Raw genomic sequence first — 20477 nt, forward strand, 5'->3', positions numbered from 1 at the left:
GCTCCTCTATCTCTTTTAGTTTCTTATCTTCCAAGGAATAACAAGAACAACTTGCATTTATATAGTGCCTTTGACGAATAAAACGTCCCAAGACGCTTCATAGGAAGGTTAGCAAACAAGAGACTTCCTTATTTCTCCTACCAAAATGAACCAAAATTACGGGCGTAAAATGAGCTTAGCGAGGCCCAATTTTGGGGAACAACGTCATGCGCCTCAAGGAAGCCATACAAACTTCCCAGCTGAAATTGGGTTGGGCCATTTTTCAGGCTACTGAAACAGGCGATAAACTCCTTACATATGTAAATGAGAAGCCTAACACCTGGTTCAGGCCCCTGTGCTAAATTGATCAATGAATCCATCACACTTGTCGCAGTTGAAAATGTGATACATGTATGTCACATTTGTACTTGATTGGCTCGAATATCCTATTCATAAAATGGCAACAAGTCACAATTGTACAGGTCTCCTCCACCAAGTCGGACTCACCTTTCAATCTTGTCCCCACTAACCTACATTGGCTTCTGGACCAACACCTCAAGTTTAAAATTCTCATCCTTATGTTTAAGTGACTCTGTCACCTCCTCCAGTGCTACAATACCCTTCCTGCAGTAGTGAACAAGTAGCATTTCTTTTTTAAAAGTTTTTTTTAATGGGCAAACTTGTTTAAGCAACAGTAATTATCTCATAGGAGAATAATTGAACACGTAGATTTCTGCTCTAGTCCTGTACGCTTTGTGGCCTTAAAGGTACAGGCTAGTTAGTAGCAGACAGCTCCCTCACCGCATGGTTGCTTTGTGCATAGAAAGGACTAATATGCAAACATTCACCTATTTTATTATATAATAATACTTTATGCATTTTATGGTATAATGCTCCTGTTATAAAATAACGCTGACTTACCATTAGCAATGCCATAAACTTTGGAATATTTACTAAAAATATTATTTCCAATGAAATTTGTGTACGTGGTATTTTGTGGCCGCATTTAATAATTTTTCTTGAACTGTTATGCCCAAACATTGAAGTTCTGAAAGAACTTTTCATATTTTTTTAAGGTGCAACATTTTTTTAAGCTGGCCAGGTGGCTCAGTGGATGAAGGCACTGCCAGGTGTACTACTGACTCATACAGCCCAGGAAGATACCAGGTTTGATCCTTGGTGTCTGCTGAGGTAACTGATTTCACAGGGGGCAGCAGTAGGGTTGCTGCAGTTGACCTTCATGGGATGAGGAAAATAAATCATCCAGGGTTGATGCCTGTGATCATGAACCAGTGATCTCTGGTGGCAAGTGCATGTGTATGGATATCTCGTGAGGACAGTTTGGGGCTTGGTGTGATGTTCTTTCCCTAAGATCAAATAACTCATTGTCTGGACTCAGACATGAAGTATCATCAGCTGGGACAAATATTTGAGATCTGCCACTGGAATTGTATGTCAGCCTGAGTTACCTTCTTTGAGAGATGAGAAAGAATTTTAACAGAAAAGGAACAACTTTTTGATGATATCTGCAAAAATATTTTACTAACAAAACAGACGTAAAGAAATGATCAGAACCAAAGAATATTGTCTGATCTATGGTACAAGGGGACTAAAAATATATCTTCTGGAGTTGCTGCTGCTGAAATGCTGGTACGTTGATCAAAGATGTAAGATTTTAATATTTCAACAAACTTATGATCTTATTGCAGGTGTGAAACAGCTGGTGGTGCTGTCTGTGTGTGATATTTTGCACTTCAATTACTGACAGCACCATGCCATAAATCTGTCAAAGTTTGAGATGCCAACTGTACAGTTTTGTCTATGACACGTTTAATTTATTCTTTTCCGGTGCCGATAGTACTTATAAGTGAAGCTGATGTTAAAAGCAGAGTATACATTCCCACTGATGGATTGAAATGCATAGAGGTAGAACATGAAGGTCTTCTGATTTTGAATTTGGAAATTTGCATTGCCCTGACCACAGAATGATGAGTTTTGGTGTGGAATGTGCAAATGTTTGAATATTTTTATCTGGTCTTAGAAATGTAGTAATGAAGAACAAGTATAACACCAGTAGAGGGTAAGAGGGTACATCTTAGTGACGGCCACAATCTTCCAGCCAGCCAGCTCCCCCCACCGTCCACAGACGGAGGAGGAGAAAAAGGAGGTAGTGGAGGCAGGAATTAAATCCCCCTACTCCCTCCAGGCAACCCACTTGGTCTTAGCGCTCAGATGAACCCTTAGGTCAGCTCCCCCCCCTTGGCCTTGTTCCAGTAAACTCAGTACCAGAAAGGTGGGGTGTGGTGGAGGAATGCTTGACTGATGAATCGTGGGCCTGTGTTCAGTCCATGCTGACGGCCATACGCTTCTAGACCAGGGCTGCTGCTGACTGCGTCCTAGGGGCGAAATCCTGAGCTGCCTTGTGCAGCCTACCTTGTCTGCTGTTGGAAGGCCAGAGCCCGAGCTGGTGCTGCGGCCCTGAGAAGTGGCAGCAGCAGGAGCTTGGACGACACCAGCCGCCCTTCCACTGCGGTCTTGATCTGCGGCCCCAGTCATCATCTCGATGGCTGGCATGTTGGCAGCCATCAGATCGTTTTTTTTTATTCGTTCATGGGATGTGTGCATCGCTGGCAAGGCCAGCATTTATTGCCCATCCTTAATTGCCCTTGAGAAGGTGGTGGTGAGCTGCCTTCTTGAACCGCTGCAGTCCGTGTGGTGAAGGTTCTCCCATAGTGCTGTTAGGAAGGGAGTTCCAGGATTTTGACCCAGCGACGATGAAGGAACGGCGATATATTTCCAAGTCGGGATGGTGTGTGACTTGGAGGGGAACGTGCAGGGGTAGTGTTCACATGTGCTTTCTGCTCTTGTCCTTCTAGGTGGTAGAGGTCGCGGGTTTGGGAGGTGCTGTCGAAGAAGCCTTGGCGAGTTGCTGAGTGCATCCTGTGGATGGTACACACTGCAGCCACTGTGCGCTGGTGGTGATGGGAGTGAATGTTAAGGGTGGTGGATGGGATGCCAATCAAGTGGGCTGCTTTGTCCTGGATGGTGTCGAGCTTCTTGAGTGTTGTTGGAGCTGCACTCATCCAGCAAGTGGAGAGTATTCCATCACACTCCTGACTTGTGCCTTGTAGATGGTGGAAAGGCTTTGGGGAGTCAGGAGGTGAGTCACTCACCGCAGAATACCCAGCCTCTGACCTGCTCTTGTAGCCACAGTATTTATATGGCTGGTCTAGTTAAGTTTCTGGTCAACGGCGACCCCCAGGATGTTGATGGTGGGGGATTCGGCGATGGTGATGCCGTTGAATGTCAAGGGGAGGTGGTTAGACACTCTCTTGTTGGAGATGATCATTGCCTGGCACTTGTCTGGCATGAATTTTACTTGTCACTTATGAGCCCAAGCCTGGATGTTGTCCAGGTCTTGCTGCATGCGGGGACGGACAGCTTCATTATCTGAGGGGTTGCGAATGGATCTGAACACTGTACAATCAACAGCGAACATCCCCATTTCTGACCTTATGATGGAGGGAAGGTCATTGATGAAGCAGCTGAAGATGGTTGGGCCTAGGACACTGCCCTGAGGAACTCCTGCAGCAATGTCCTGGGGCTGAGATGATTGACCTCCAACAACCACTACCATCTTCATTTGTGCTAGGTATGACTCCAGCCACTGGAGAGTTTACCCCCTGATTCCCATTGACTTCAATTTTACTCAGGCTCCTTGGTGCCACACTTGGTCAAATGCTAGTTTGATGTCAAGGGTAGTCACTCTCACCTCACCTCTGGAATTCAGCTCTTTTGTCCATGTTTGGACCAAGGCTGTAATGAGGTCTGGAGCCAAGTGATCCTGCAAGGCCTCAGTAAGAGTCTGGAAGCCGTGATTCATGATATCCTCCACCCAAAGCCTCAAAAGCAGAAGTCTGAGCTTTCGTCAAGGTGGAAGCCCCGACTGCTCCTTCACTGTCCCCTGTCGGGGCACCTGCTGTGTGTCCCAATGCAGCAGCCACCTGCTCCACTGGTTCTCGCAGCTCTAACATCGCCTGTGTGATGTTGGTGCTCAGCATTGCAGCAGACTTGGAAGCCATGCCCATGAGAAGCTCTGTGTTACTGCTGATGGATCCCAGAGTCCTTGAGCCTCTCTGATGCTCCACCAGCAGGCACCTCTTCAGGTTGGCAGCCGTCAAATCAGACTCCACTGACTCACCAGTCCGTGGCCGACTTCTAGCCGGTCTCTCTCGAGAGGTGTCGGCATCCTTCACCTCCTCAGAATTTTCCTGATTCACAAAATTGCTTTGCTGCGCTGGAGAACTCTCCTGGCCTTGAGGCACTTGCTCGCCCCTGTGAAATGTGTCCATGCTGGTGCCCGATTAGGGAAAGCTGGGTGACTCTGACTCAGCTTCGGGATGGCCTGAAGGTGGAGGAGAGGTTGTCCTCCCAGGCAAGAAGGGATGTGTGTGGCTGTGGCCTTCCATCGACCCCTTGTGTGCCACTCTGTGGAGATGTGGTGCACGGAAAAGCCAGGGTCCGCTTATTCCATCTCCTCCGAAAGTTGCTCCCCCTCTCTCTCCCTCGCCCCCAGAACCTTGAATGACCTGTGTCAAGAAAAAACAGAGGGTGAGAATGGTTGCCTTTGCCACTGATGGGATGCCCCATGGGGGTGGGGGGGATGGAGAAGGAAAGGCTGGACCCCTGTCCTGGAGCATTGAGAGACAGCAAGCGGACAGGTACTCACCTGGCTCTCGGCTCTTTCCCCCCCCCCCCCCCCCCCCGCACTTTGGCCTTCACTGCGGACACAGTGATGTGGCAGCCCAAGAGCTCCACTGCCTTCTCCTTATGGGGTGGGTCAGGGAGAGGAGGTTTGGTACCGATATTCCCCCCCCCCCAGTCCATGCCCTCGACCAGGCGTTGTGCGCCATCTTGCCCTGCAAAGACAAAAAGGGAGAAAAATTAGGCTTGCAGAATGTGTGGAGGCTTTTGTTACAAGGTCACTGATCAACGAATTCCATCTCAGAGACTTCAGTGTGGTGCTCACAGTGGATGAGAAAGAAAGGGAGAGCATGGTGAGTGTCTTACTTTCCCTGCTTTGATCTGGTCATTGAATTTCTTACGGCACTGTGCTGCCGTGTTCGGGACTATCGACGTGGCACTCAGTGCCTCTTCTATCTCTGTCCACGCCCACCTCCTGACCATCTGTGAGGGCTGGGATGTGGGGAGCTGAGGAGCCGGCCCCGCCTTCCCTCCGTTTCATTCTGACTTGTGATTCTGCAGCACTAATCGGTGAGAAGGGACTATTTGAGAAAATGGAGACTCTTTACTGTGCAATTTAAATGAATTAATGAAAAATCTCTGAGACAGGGAGATGTCTGCCACTGACCTTGCACTCCCCAGCTTTTCTCTGGAGGAAATCACTTGAGGCCCCATTGGTTACATTTAAATTATGTTCAAACCACACTGGCCGTTTATGCTGATTTATGCTCAATTTTACGTTCTGGCATATGCTAATGAGATTGGCAGGAAATTTTGGCGCATCTTGATTTCGGCAGAATGGGTGCGGGTATGGGTGTAATTTGAGATGCAACTTCTGGAAATTCTACCCTGTTGTATTTACCTCCTGTTTAAGTACAAAGCCTGTTTGTTTTCACACCAGGGCTGTTGTTGAAGTGGCAGCTTTTCTGAAGCATTTGGTCAGCTTTTGCTAGTTTTCCAGGTTGATATGTATGGTTATGAATTCAGAATCACGTGAGGTAATTAGAGGGAGTAGTCAATAATTTGGGTTAAGGTAGCATTAATATGTTCAGAAATGTACATGTATGCCTTCTTAATCACACAATAAAAATTAATTCCTTTTTATTTGTGCATATATATATATCCTTTTTAAGTAATGAATTTAGTTTTGATCTTATAGTATGCAGATCTCCTAGGTAGAGGAGAATTATTGCGGGAAAATGCACTAATTCCTAATAATTATAATAGAATTGCCAAGAAAGACTCTGCTTGAATCAGGACATATGCTGCCTGTCGGAAATGGGCAGTGTGAAATATTCTTACCTAGAGACATTAGACTGATTTTTCCTGACCCAGATCCAAAAGTGAAGAAAATGGGGGCGTCCTATGTTATTGGAGCAAAGGGGGCGGGGGCCGGAGCGGGGGCATACCCAACTCCTGCATCCATTTCCTGTAACTATGGCGCAGGGAGCATCCAGAGGCAGAGCTGCCCCAAGCCACTAGCAGCGGGCCTCTGTCAGGGCCAGGAGGCCCGAGGGGGCCTGGCAGCAAAGGTCTGGAAGGTAAATTTGGCATTTTTTTTTCTCTCCTCAGCACAACAGAAACTTTCTGTTCTCAGGGTCAGCAGGCAGGCCTGAAGCTGTGCTCTTCTTTTGCACTGCTGTTTCCTTACACAAAGCCCTGCCAGGGGTGAACCTATGTCAGGTTTGTTAATGCCTGGTTCCTATTTGTGTTGTAGTTTGACCTGGACTGCCACGGTGTACTTTGGGCAAATGATGCCTGTCGAATAGCGGACTGTGGGGGGTGGGGGGGCGGTGTGGCAGGAAAGTCGGCCCCATTATCTTTTTTGAAAAAGGGTTTGGCAAACCTTCTTATTTGAAGAAAACTATGATGTGATAATGCAGCTCATGTGGAAATATGGCCTTGTGTCATGAAAACATAATCTTGTTTGTTTATGATGATGTTGTGACAAAAATGGAATGCAGCCATTCCTGCTCTTCTTCCTCATGATTGAGACAATGTCTTAATAATCATTCATATTGCAACTCATTCTAAGTTAAATGCTAATATACAAAATATGATAATTCTTGAGCATTATACAGTACTCAAGCTATCAGTTGGTTTTACCAGTTTTGGTGAGGGTTTAGCTTAGCAAAATATTGAAATTGGGAATATCTTCTGACTGGCTCAAGATTAAAAATGTAAGTATTGTACCTAAATCAGAAATTCTGTGCAACAGGAAGTGTGTTAACACACTCAGATTTTATTTTTGATCAGATACATATTTACTGGTATTTATTGAAAACTGATTAGAAGAAAATAAACAACACCTTTTAAAACGTGATACTACAAAGCTTACTGTAATTCTTGATAAATCCTTAGTGTTTGTCTTCCATCAATATTTAGTTTTTTGGCTGTGTAAGTAGTTGACTAATTTGAACTTTTCTTGTCAGAGACCTTTTGGTGCCTTTTGAATGAACATAGGATATAATACATCCTGTCTGTTCCTAGTGACCTATGTGTGACCTGATTTTTCCTCCTTTTGTTTTGCAGAAATGACACGTATTGTGCAGTTGGATCTGGATCTGAAGTACATGTCTAACATCAGGCGTCTCTTTGAGGAGTTTGAGAAGTTCCAGCCAGGAGCTGTGATAGGGATCGCCAGAGAAATGCAGCCTGTTTACAGGTACTGAAATCGCTGCAATATCCTTAAAGCCTGGCCAGAAGCTAAAATGAAGGTTGTAGACCCAAGAACTAGTTGCTATGGATGATCTATGGGATTGACTTAACTGCCATTTGCAGTTTTATCTCTGCTGACTTCAAGCTGAGTTCCAAATCTGACTTAAATACATTCTATTTAGAGAGATTTAATTTAGTCACTAGGTACCATGATTAGGGATGTCATTTTATATATTTTTTTCCAAACTAGTTTTTGCAACATTTTCATTACACTGACATTTGACAGTTATCATTTTATTATCTCAATTTTTTTGTATATATTTGCACGAAAAGTGATCCAATTATAAAATGAAATTACAGTTATTGAAAATTAAGTATAAAAATTGTAGTTATTCAGTTATCAGTAGTGGATTATTTAAAAATATATATATATATTTAAAATATAGGGAACACCAATCGTTTCTTATATCTTTGTTAGATAATAAAGTCTGTTGAAAAAAATTGGATGAATAATTTATGAGTTAAATTAAGACTTCAACTGTATTTAAAGATACTGTAACTTGTCCCGCAGGCAAGGTGGGGGAGGCACTGAGACGTTGGCAAAAGCTTAGAGCAGATCTGTTACCACAGCAACACCACTGATGTAATAATATTAGAGATGGCAGAAGTGTGAATCCATTGCAGTGGTTTTGAAGGGCTTTATTTAAACATTGATTTATATTGTGAAATTCTGGTTAAAATTTAAAAAAAATTCCTCAAGCAGTATTTACAGAAGAAAATGAGGGAAACCCTCATCATTAATAAGTAGCAGGATAATGGGGGAAGAGTGAAAATATCCTGTACGTATTCTGATGTCATTGGGGTTTTTGAGAGCCAAGCAATTTGCATTGCATCACGTCGTAGTGAGTGCCCCTTAATTTTTCCATAAAATGTATCCTGAAAAAGTGCTAATTTTCTGTGCTATTTGTAACAGAGGTATATTGTGACTTAAAGCCTCATAAATGAGGCTGGGGGTATTTTCATGTTTCAGAATTTCATTAACCAGATGGAGGGGCAGACCCAAGAGAGTTGTAGAAGCAGAGGGCATAGAGCTGAATGCACAGCAATTGGTTGTCATCTTCATTCAGCAATTGTTCTGTATATTTCATGCTGGTCAGACTGGCAGTAGACTAATCTGGGCTTATTGGAATAGTTCCCAGACACAGTGGATGTTTTCTATCTTTGGTACTTCATTTTGAAAAGATTTAACTTGCCCTTCAAGTAGTGTGAGTTTCTTTGAGACTGCTAACTCCAGCATTTCATTGCACCAGTCTGGTAGGGTGTGTGGAGCCAATTTTTCCAGTTACTAAATTACAGGTTTTCACATCACTGTGAAACTGGTTATAACTATCAATATATATTAAGAGAATTTAATTTCCAGATTCTGTCTTAGAAAAACAACACAGCATCTAAATATAGTTGGCTATGAAAACCAAGTTCTGCACTTGATTTCACTCGATTAAAATAGCTGGTTTCAAATTTAATTTAGAAAGTAAAATATCAGTTACTCTGGAAGAATGTTGACTGTGTGATACTGTGCTTGTGATGAAAGAACAAGCACACCAAAGCAATTTCTTTGCATTCAGCAATCTGAAAGCCCCAAATTCCTCAACATTAACTATTCCTTCTGCATTAGCCAGTAAGACTCCATCATCATATCAACAGCACAAGTGTTTAATGATCAGTATGAATCTTCAGATTTGAAGATTTATAAGACTTGTTCTTATTTTACTACTGAAAGATATTTAGACTAGGTTTCAATCAGGTATATGTAGATTAAATTTAAGACAGTTATCAAACTCAACATGTCAGTAAAAAGGGGCACTCTCGTATAAATTACATTTTTCTCCATATCGATTAAACCCCTTCCATAAATGGAGGATAAAAGTTAAAAGTTGTCATTAGGAATTTCTATCTTGTGACCCAGAAGTACAAAGCATAATTTTTGAATGAGGGCTTGGGCCTCATGCAGTAATGCCTGTCGGTAGTGAAGATAAGATCTGCATTCCTACTATGTGTCAACAAGGCTGAAATATGGTGGTCAAAGGGCCGAGCATCTTCAGTCTGTCACTTCCACATGAAGAGCACTAATGTGTCTGCACATTGTCTGCATCTCCAGCAGGAATCCAGGATTTACAATTCCATCTCACATATAACCAATATAATTTGACACTTTGAGCCTTATTAGCCAATGTGGAAAGAATAGTTAATGTTGAGGAATTTGGGGCTTTCAGATTGCTGAATGCAAAGAAATTGTTTTGTTGTCCTTGTTCTTTCATCATAAGCACAGTATCACACAGTCACCATTCTTCCAGACTAGCTGATATTTTATTTTTGAAATTAAATTTGAAACCAGCTATTTTAATAGAGTGAAATCAAATACAGAACTTGGTTTTGAAATCCAGCAATCCTTAGATGATGTGCTAGTTTATTTCACTGTTTTTCTAAGACAAAACCTGGAAATTAAATTATCTTAATATATATTCATGTTATAGGCTCCCAGGTACTTGTTGAGATTCTTTCAGAACGGTTACTGAATTGAATTAGCTTCCATCAGATAGTGCTCGATATTTAACGCCTGGAATATTCCAGCAGTGCAAGTAACATTAAGCAATATGTGAAGATTGTTGGATGACTTGAAGTAAGAACAAAATGTTTCACCTTCAGTAGTAAAACCAGTATATTTTCTAACGTGCAGGTTATGACTAAGAATTGTTCCAAGTTGTTCAATTTCTTACAGTGTAACAGAATTCTACAATAGTACAGCGCAGGAGGCCATTGTAATAGCTATCCAATTCGTCCCACTCCCCTGCTCTTTCCCCATAGCCCTGCACAATTTTCCTTTTCAAGTATATGTCCAATTCCCTTTTGGAAGTTACTATTGAATCTGCTTCTGCCACCCTTTCAGGTAGTGCATTCCAGATCATTACAACATGCTGCATTAAAAAAAAAATTCAATTTGATATTGATGATGATGGTGGTGGTTGTAGCAGGAGGGAGGGAAAGTGGAGATAAAAGAAACTAAAGTTAATCTTTGTTTAGACTAAAAGCCGACATTTTTTTTGGGGTGGGGGGATGTTCCTGGAAGAGGATTCTTATATGAAAAGACAAATCTTTTATAGTCATATGTATGTTAAAAATTAGAAATGCCTATTAGATAAGTAACATAGCTGGGGTGACATATGTCCATGGCAATAAACAGTTGAATTTTGTGCCAGAATTTGCCAAAAACAAAATATCAGCTATTCTGGAAGAAAGGTGACTTTGTGATACTGGGTTCATGATGAAATATAAAGTATAAAATCTGCAATGTCAGAATAAAGGAGCTTTAAAAAGGTGCCCTGAAGAAATTGTACAAGGTTGGGATGGTGAGTGACTGAGTCAGGTGAAAGAAAACTGAATAAAATACAGACAATGGAAACTAATGACCAGTGATGCCTAATCCCTCAAAGTGACTTTAATGGGGGGAAAAAATAGGCTGGTTACTGGAGTGAAACATTAAATGCTGAGTGAAAAAACTGCTTAGTCACCATGATTAATGTAACCTATCCCATTACTTTTCCACTGCCTCACCATGATTACCTGCATTGCTTTATACATACCTTCTTTACCAGGTCAAACCAACTACCATTCTCATTTTGTTTGATCATTAAGAAAATAATTGTTTGTGGAACACCCATAAAAGTTGACAAGTGTTCTAAATATGAATTATTTGAAGAAAGATATTATCAAAAAGATAGTGACAGATTTTGGCTATAGTTAAGAAATTTAAATTAGCTTCATGGACTGTGTCTTGTTGTTTTTGATTTAATGCACTACTTTAGTTGGTAGATCAATATTTTAACGCTACCTTTTGCTGTTAGTTTCCACTAACTTCAGTGCGTTAAACATGTAAAACATGAGACACTTATCTGTAAGTGCTACATGACTGTCCTGTCCTGCCAGTTGCCTGCAGATCACTGAAATCTTTCTGCATTTAGTTTGAATACATTAAACTGTTCTTTATTCATTATCTTAGAAACTCTTCTTCACTATATAGAATGTTCCAATGGAGGCTTGTCATGGTTCATTCAGCATCTGCATACTATTGTCAAGCTTTATTTCATCAATGTTAATTTTTTGTTAGATTGTCAAATGGTACATCTCAAAGATATAGTTACAAGCTGGCTTAACGATCTTCATGAAGTTGTTAGCAAACCCCCTCTCTTCCCCCCCACTCAACTGTCACCAATGGAAGGGATCAAGTAGTCTGAGTTGAATAGAATGAAGCTTTTATTAAAAGATAATTACTTCAAAAGCAAATGCTCACCACCTACGTAGATCCTGGTGTTAATTGTATGATTTTATATCAATTAGTGTTAATTGTATTCAGGTGGTGGGTATCAATTGGGGACTCTCATCATTTTTATAGGAGAACTTAGCTAGGGTGTGGTGTGTGTGTGTGTGTAAGGGGAATTTCTGTGAATAAAGGCTTGGAAACAATTAAAGACCAGGCTCTAGTATTCTATCTTTCACCACATGGCTATCCAATTTTAATATCTGGTACTACATTTTCTGATCATTAAAATTTAAGTATACAAAAAGCACAGGTACTGTTTCTGCAATATGCCACCATATGCCGGTCTCACTAAATAATGTCAACTGGCCTCTGTAAAAGGCCTGAAATCAAACAACCTCTAACTCATATTTTCACTGATCTTTTTAAAATAAGAGAAAGGTCTAGGAGGAGTACTTTTAGTACAGAGTCCTACCCATATATTTAACAACAAAAAAGAAAAATATCTCCTTCTTGGTAAGGGGTATTTTCAACTCAGTGAATTGTTTTCCCTGACATGAAGGCTACACTCCACTCACAACAGGTGTCACCACAACAAGGCAGACCTCCATGTATCCTGAAATGGCTCCATGCCCGAATGCAGAGTTGCTGCTTCAGATCAAACCAAACTGGGAAAAATTATTTGGGGAAGTACCCCCAAATGGTAGTAAAATTTCCCACGTCGGGTGCTCCAGATTGTGTGAAGTATGGACTTTCACATCGGTGCATGGGGCGGCTCAAAGATAAATGGGCAGTCCTTGTAATTCACTTTACCTCAGTGGCTCTGGGTGAGAAGGAATGATCCAAAATGTCGGTTCCCACCTGAAAAAAGATGATTGATTAAATTGAAGAAACTTCTCTATTAAACATACTTATTTACCAACCAAAATAGATAAGCAACTGCTCCTTCCCCCACTTACATCCAGTTTTCTCTTCTTGACTCTAGCGTGGTTCAACCGTGTCAGCTGCACTGTAGTACCTCAGCTGTTCTTCATTTATAACGATAGATGGTTAACATTGGCAGGCTGTTCAGTTGTGAGGAGCATGCACACACACTTTCCAATATTGGTCAGTGGCTTGAGATCAGGTGCCTGAGCCCTGGATGTCCCCACCCTCCATTCCCTAGCATAGTGATGCTGAAGCCAACTGTTGCTTCCCCACACCCCCACCCCCACCCGCTATTGCTGCTCTGTCTGACATCAGCATATCATTGCACACTGGAGATTGAATCTGCGACCTACCAGATCTGTTTGGCTCAGTACAGTACTAGGCAGTGCTTTTACCAAACTGAGTCATTGGGGGAGCTGCTTTCTTGTGATCGTTGTACCCAGAGCTTTCAACAGAGGGAGTAGTTACATCACAGAACGCACATGAAATTTCCACTGTAATTATTGTTTTCTACCATGCTTTTTTAGATTATTGACTACAAGTATATGATCCAATTTTTCATCCTGGACTTCCAACTTGCTGGCTCTCTGCGGAAATACAAATTCCTTTTTGAAAATGTGTTAATGTATAGTTAAGCACATTAACGCAAAATTACTTTTTTCAGACACTATACATGTTTCTTGCGGCTGTTTTTCCCCCCACAAAACTATTACCATGTTTATCTCCAAGCATCTCTTAAATGAATGGTGCCTAGAGGGTTGCTTGTCTATGAAAAGTCAGCCAATGTTTATTTCAGGTCAACCTGACTGCACTGAAACAGCCTTCTGTTTTTATGGATTATTTGGCCTCTTACTGTTAACGGTCCACCCTGCAAACTAAACCTCCATTCTGTCTGTTTGCTGTGCACTGCAGCTGTTTCCTTGTGTGCCGGAACCTTCGTTTTTGTTTGACTTTTTTTTCTCCTTGTGGAAAATACCACTGCAACGCTCAAATTAGTTGTATTTATAGTAGCAGTATAAACCCAACCTGTGGGTTTGTGCTACACTGTGTAAAACATTACATTCATACAGCATGTTCACCAAAAGCAGGATTATATTTTGTCTCTCCTGAAGGTGCTGACTCTTTCTGGAGTATGATTCTCGGCCCCGGCAATTCTCCAGTACTTGTCCCAAGTGGCATTTGTGAGTCTAGGCAAAGAGTGTCAGTAGGCTAGTTGACAGTGGAAGGTATTGCAGCCACAGAACAAAACGGAGCTGATGGAGCAGGTGGAAAGAGAAACTTGATACCATATGGAGTGGGATGAGGATTTGAATGTACATAGAGGTATGAGATCATCAGAGGCGGAGATTCAAAGAGGGGATGATAAATCTGGACCAGTAGCACCTTGAAGCATTTAAACTTGAGGATAAATTAGTTGGAAAAAAAATAGAATGGGCAACAGTAGGCCCAGAAGAAAACCATGGAGGAAAGCAACAAGATCATTCAGCTCATCATCTATGTCCTTTCACAATACTACATGAAAAGTATTCCATCTTCTAGTTTACTCAACTCAACTCAATCTCTTGAGGAATGGTTCTGAGCCCCTCCCCAAAGAGAAATTGAGAAAAATTCCAGAACATTCATCCAACGTCATTTCCCTCATTATTCACCCCTGATCATTCACATTTCTTGCAATGATAGTTTCCTGCTTCCAACAGTACAGGAACCCCAGTAATCTGCAGTTAGAATCCTCTCTCCCTGTATTTTATCCTTATAACCTTCAATTCTCTTTCTCGCCAGATGTGTATCCAACTCTTTTTAACTACTAAAGCTGGGAACCTATTCCACATATTCATTGTGGAGAAAAAGAATCCTTCTAATCTTGTGTATTGTTAGAAGTATGTTAAAGGAAGGAAAATGTAGGGTAGCATTTATTGTTCAAAGAACGCTCCCCTTTTGTAGAAGAACTTCAAAAAAAATTGTCAATTTAATGCTGACTTGGGATCCACGTAAGGTCTTCTTCCTTGCTAGGTAACTATGGTGACATCCAGTGACTGCCCCTTTGCCTCAGATCACTCCATTGCATATTGCTGTGGATGCCACTTTAAATCAGCCTAAGGGCCACTGTGGACCTGTCTAACTCTACAAAATCACATAATATGCTTGGAAATTTTCATTCCCAAGCTGTAGCATGCATCCCTGGGATCGGCTGATAAGATGTCATACTCCCACTGTTTGCAATAGAGCCAAGCTGAAACATTTGCAGATGATGCCAGAACAGGAGGGATACTGGAATTGGATGAGCCAGCTTAGAAATCATAAAACAATTTAGGCAGATCAGTGAAATTTAATGTGTAAAGTGCTGCATGTAGTTAAGGAACAATGAACGACACGTATACTCCATGAATGGTGTTAAAATAGTTAATGATGACATTGCAAGAAACAAAGGAGTCTTAGTAGTCCTGATGATCAACATAGGAACAGGAGTAGGCCATTCAGCCCCTCGTGCCTGCTCCGCCATTTGATAAGATCATGGCTGATCTGTGATCTAATTCCATATACCAGCCTTTGGCCCATATCCCTTAATACCTTTGTGTAATCTCTCCTCGTAACTTAACCCTTGAAGTCCGAGTATCATTCTAGTAAACTTACGCATGTCCAACCAGTGCAGAGCAGCAATCAACAAAGGCATTAGAATGTGGAACTATATGGAATATAGTCAAAGCAAGTCATGATCAAACTGTATAATGCTCTAGTCAGACTGTGCCTTGACTATGGTGCCCAGCTATTGGCGGAGTGGGTGTGGCATGTGCATGTGCAAGCAGCCTCTAGTCTGTTTTGGGCTCGAGTGCTCAGCACCATTTACAGCCCTGCCTGAAAATTGCATCAGGTAGACTAGGGCAGCCGCTATATCCCTGCCATTTCAGCTGCTGCACACCTCGGAAATGGGGTGGCAGGCAGTTGAAAATAGTCCACTTTGTGTATTGCAGGTTAAAATACTATTAGCTTCTTCTGAATTGATTTCCATTAACACCTGAAGCTAAAATTGGCCAGATTCCTGCCGTTGATTCTACTCTTGTAACATGTTAACATGTTGATGAAAATTAACCCAGTTGATAGGTATGAAATATCCAAATAAAGAACTGGATGTACATTGATTAGTTTCTACTTTAAGTATCCATTCAGAGTCATATTTAGGTTAACCTTTTACATACCACAGTTAAGAAACATAAGACTTCAAAACTGTTGTTGCAAATTGCTTTGAAGCACTGAATTCGGATGTTCACTTGTCATCTCAAGCATGTTTCATATTTGGAGTTGGATTATTTGTATTGTTATTCTTGTTCACTGATGTTTTGTTTGTATTTCATCCATGATTCAGTTTTTTCAAAAAATTATGTTTGACTGAGTAGTGGATACACTAATCCTATTTATATCAGTGAATGTTTCAATCAATGGTATCTGAATGAACTTTGATCAATTCCTTACCCATTTATGCATCCAAAGGTCAGTTGGCCCAGGACTTCCAGTGATAGTGTCGGGAGTCCCAAGCACAGGGCCCAGCAACCCCTCCCATTGGAGCACTCCATTGCTGTGCAGTGCTTCATCCAGTAGCACACCCACAACTGGCAGAACTTATTGTTGGACATGTTGAAAAGTTGAGAGTTAATAATCACAATGCACTATAATAACCATAACTGGTTGATGGACCAGCAGGTTGCCTGGTAACACCAGGAAAGATGAAACATTGGACATGAATAAAGGGATTCTATTCCTCTCCAGATTGTAATAAATTGGATAGCCAGGTGGTGAAGGATAGAATACTAGAGCCTGGTCTTCAGTTGCTTCCCCAATAGCCACCTGAGTACAATTAACACTAATTGATATAAATCATATGGATACAGTTAACATAGATGTCAACTGGAATGCTAGGAAGTGCTGCCTAAAGCGGACATCAACCATGATTGATTAATGTAGAAACTATGGTCCATAGTATAGCCAGAATGCAGGATGATTTGAACTTGGTGTCCTTGATACGGTCCAGAGACAGCTAACAAGGGAGGTAGTAGGAGTTGTAATCTGAAGGTCTGTCTACCTATGAAAATATTACAGTATGTTGCTTTTGTAGTAAACAACATGTGTATAAAAAGGGGTACAGTTACAGTAGTTACAGTAGGTAGCTGGAAAGAGCAAAACTGGATGCTACCCTTGTACTTCATAAATTGATCACCTGTGCTGTACCACCTGTGCTGTACAATAAAATCTGTTCTGTGTACTCAACTGTCTCGTGCTTAATCAAAGCATGTGAGCCATAGAAGGAAGGAGGTTGACTATCACTTATCTGGTGAGAGCAGTCAAGTTTGTTGTATCCATTGAGGCAAGCTTCAGATTTGAGATCTTTGTGCAAAAGGCACTTTGCTATTTGAGCTACTATACAACCATTAAGCAGAATCAATGGAATGCTTCAAGAAATTAAGGGGGAGTAAACCCAGCGTCATTAATAATTCTTTATAAATTCAGAATTTCTAAATTGATTCGCTGAATTCCTTCATCCAAATTAGGAATTTCTTTCAAATCAACTGCCTCAGTACAAACGAGGCTATCATTATCACGGCAGGGCACCTTACCATAAGAGTGCTCACAACATCTGTGGTTGGGTAACCTACGTGCCAAGAGTGTCTGCACTTGACATCTGTAAAAGGAAGGCCAAACCTTGATCTGTAAGAAAAGAACATTACAAGCTTCCGAATTACTACTATTGTGCCGCAGCAAATGTAAAATAAACATTCTGTGCTATAACAATCATACTAATGTTCATGTGAACAGTTTGGATTTCAGTCCATATGGAAAGGTGTTGTTTTTGTTACCATAATCTATTTTCAGTAAAACATTTATCTTCAGTAAATGTGCTCTCTTTATGTGGTTCCATGCCCTCAAGTATCGTCGCCCCTCCTTTTCTTAACTGTCATCACCACCCCCTCCCCCTCCCCAAAAAAACCATCATTAACCCCTTTGTTCTTGCAAACTACTATCCTATCTTCAACCTCCCTATCTTCTCCAAAGTCCTTGAATGTGTTGTCACCTCCCAAATCTGTGCCCATCTTTCCAGCAACTCCATGTTTGAATCTCTCCAATCAGGTTTCCACTCCTGCCACAGCACTGAAACAGCCCTAATCAAAGTCACAAATGACATCCTCTGTGACTGTGACCATGTTCCACTATCCCTCCTCCTCCTTTTCAACCTCTTTGCAGCCTTCGACACATTATCCTCCTCCATTGTCCAGCTGAGTGGAACTGCTCTACCTTGGTTAAAAATCTTATGCGAGGAACACAATTCTGACAACATTTCATCTGGTCCTAGCTGCAAGGTCGACTATGCTTTCCCAGATAGCTTGAGTGTTGTTTGGATTTGGCCCTTTTGTGAGCTGAATTTAAATTAATAGCCACATCTTAATATAAATTTACCTGAAATTCCTTCTTACAGAATCATCAAAAATCCCAAAACGTAACAATGCTACTTAGCAAACTTCTTTACAGCTGCCCTATTGGTATACAGTAATTGAATTTATTCCTGCAATAATGTAATAGTATATTAATGGAAGGACTTTAAAAACAGACATTTTGTTGTTTACATAGAAATTGATGGGCTTTGTCAAATTGTTCTGAAGCCCTAGCAGAACCAATCCTTCAATAACACAGGCAGCAGGGACTCAAGGTGGGATAAAGAACAATTTATGAAAACTTCAGATGGGCACTGACTGTTCTGAGCAATTGTGACATTTTTTCCATTTCCCACAACATCCATCCTCGAGGCACCTTTGAGCAAAATTGCCATTACATACTGTTCATTTATTAATGTAAAAAATTCATTGGAACTGAATTATGGCATTTTGAGACTTTTCAAAAAGATAATTAAATTTAGACTACAAGAAAGGGATGTCTTTAGAAAATAATGAAACAGCTGCAGAAAATATCTTAATGTTGTGGATAGTACTATGTGTAATTCTGATGTTACAAACTGCAAAATACAAGAAGCAATCTCCCAATTTTTAAAAAAAATAAAGATGTTATTCTGCCATTTTCTTTGTTGTATATTATCCTTCATTTGCAGGATGCCCACTTTCCATAACACTGCTGCTGATAGGGTGGATGTACAGTCTACTCCCAGAATGCTGCCCATGCTCTCTATAGCTGGCCACTAGAGATTGTCAGGCAAGACTCTCTTCAGATTTTCCCTTCCGCCCTGCATGGAAATGCTGCTGCCTTCACTCAACGCTGTTCAGATTGGTAAATGAGTGGGCCTGGGATTGAAGGCTGTGTGCGTATTTCACTCTGTGGTTGTGTTGTAATGTTGTTTGTTCCAGAGAAATTGATTGTGCCAACTAAAAACTCATAATGTGTAAGTTTGAACGTTTAATTTGTACTGAAGTTGCTCCCTGGCAGTAGTGTTAAGGAACTGATTGACCCTGATGGCAGCTTCTTCAATCCTTTATACTTAGACATAATTATCATGTCTATCCTTCAATGTCAAATGGTTTTAACAGTTTTTGTTGATCTCCAAGCACATTTATGATGTACACATTTTCAAAAGAGACTTCAGAGCAAGTGACAGTTTGCCGAGCCGAAGTTCTCACCTCTGCTCAGATCCAATGTTTCTGGGCATCCAATCGTAGGCTGATAAATATGTGTAACGCCTGAAAAGGGAAAGTCACTTAGACTTGATGATTTTAGCTTTGAAATGTTTAATAAAATCTTATACAGATGTTGTTGCCAAATTTAAATATTTATTCAGACAACTATTTTATGCTTGTATGTGTCCAATGAGTGAGCAATGGGACTATTTATAAAACTTGTAACCATTGTGATTTTTATTTTTCTACAAAATTTTTCATTTTTTTCACCCTCCTCATGGTAAGGTGTTGACTCCTTGCTGGGGAACGATTCCAGTTTTCCTCTGGTACCTCACCCAAATACCCATTATTGATGCGTGAAACTTGATGGTGAGTGTCAGCAGGCTATCCAACCAGAGAGGCACTGCAGCTGAGCCCAATCCAGTTCTCTGCTAATCCCTATACAAATGCACTTTCTGGTGGAAAATGTGTCACAAGATACCAATTAGGAGCACTGACCATGGACACGGAGACTTATCATACTTCTCCAATTACTGCGCCGCTCCAATCAGTTAGCTTAGAATAGATTGAGTCAAACCTGAGACCTTCTTGCCTGGGCTTCATGCTGCACTAAGAGATGCCTTTATCCGATATTAGATCAAGCAATTCCAGGTCAGGTATGGCATAATTCGTTGCAGAGTGAAGCCCACTCTGCCCCAGTATAGTACCTCAGCCCCTAGCTCAGAAGGGCATCCCTTACTGAGGCATTTTTTCCATTTCGGGTTTTTCCACTGGGGTTATTCTCCTTAGAGCAGGGAAGGTTTAGAGGAGATTTGAGAGAGGTGTTCAAAATCGTGAACGGTTTTGATAGAGTAAATAAGGAGAAACTGTTTCCAGTGGCAGAAGGGTTGGTAACCAAAGGACACAGATTTATTTAATTGGCAACAGAACCAGAGGCGATATGAGAAAAACATTTTTACGCAGCGCGTTGTTATGATCTGGAATGCACTGCCTGAAAGGGTGGTGGAAGCAGATTCAGTAGTAACTTTCAAAAGGGAATTGGATAAATACTTGATTGATAAATACTTGAAGGGGGAGAATTTGCAGGGCTATGGGGAAAGAGCAGGGGAGTGGGACTAAATGAATAGCTCTTTCAAAGAGCTGGCATAGGCACGTTGGACTGAATGGCCTCCTTCTGTGCTGTATCATTCTATCATTCTATGATTTCTCACATCACCCACTCTAAGGGTTGCCAACTCTTGTTG

The 20477-nt window shown here is 41.3% G+C and overlaps 1 protein-coding gene across 3 annotated transcripts in view; it reads left to right on the forward strand.

The window, feature by feature from the left end:
• The window catches only part of xxylt1 (xyloside xylosyltransferase 1), a 96047-nt gene that overhangs the window by 49040 nt on the left and 26530 nt on the right, over nucleotides 1-20477 (forward strand). For all 3 annotated transcript variants that reach the window (XM_067994642.1, XM_067994644.1, XM_067994643.1), the window contains exon 3: nucleotides 7255-7387. In XM_067994642.1, the coding sequence (XP_067850743.1) occupies nucleotides 7255-7387 (133 nt within the window). The remainder of the gene's footprint in view (nucleotides 1-7254; nucleotides 7388-20477) is intronic.

Source organism: Heptranchias perlo, chromosome 13, assembly GCF_035084215.1.
Source record: "Heptranchias perlo isolate sHepPer1 chromosome 13, sHepPer1.hap1, whole genome shotgun sequence".
Taxonomy (NCBI): Eukaryota; Metazoa; Chordata; class Chondrichthyes; order Hexanchiformes; family Hexanchidae; genus Heptranchias; species Heptranchias perlo.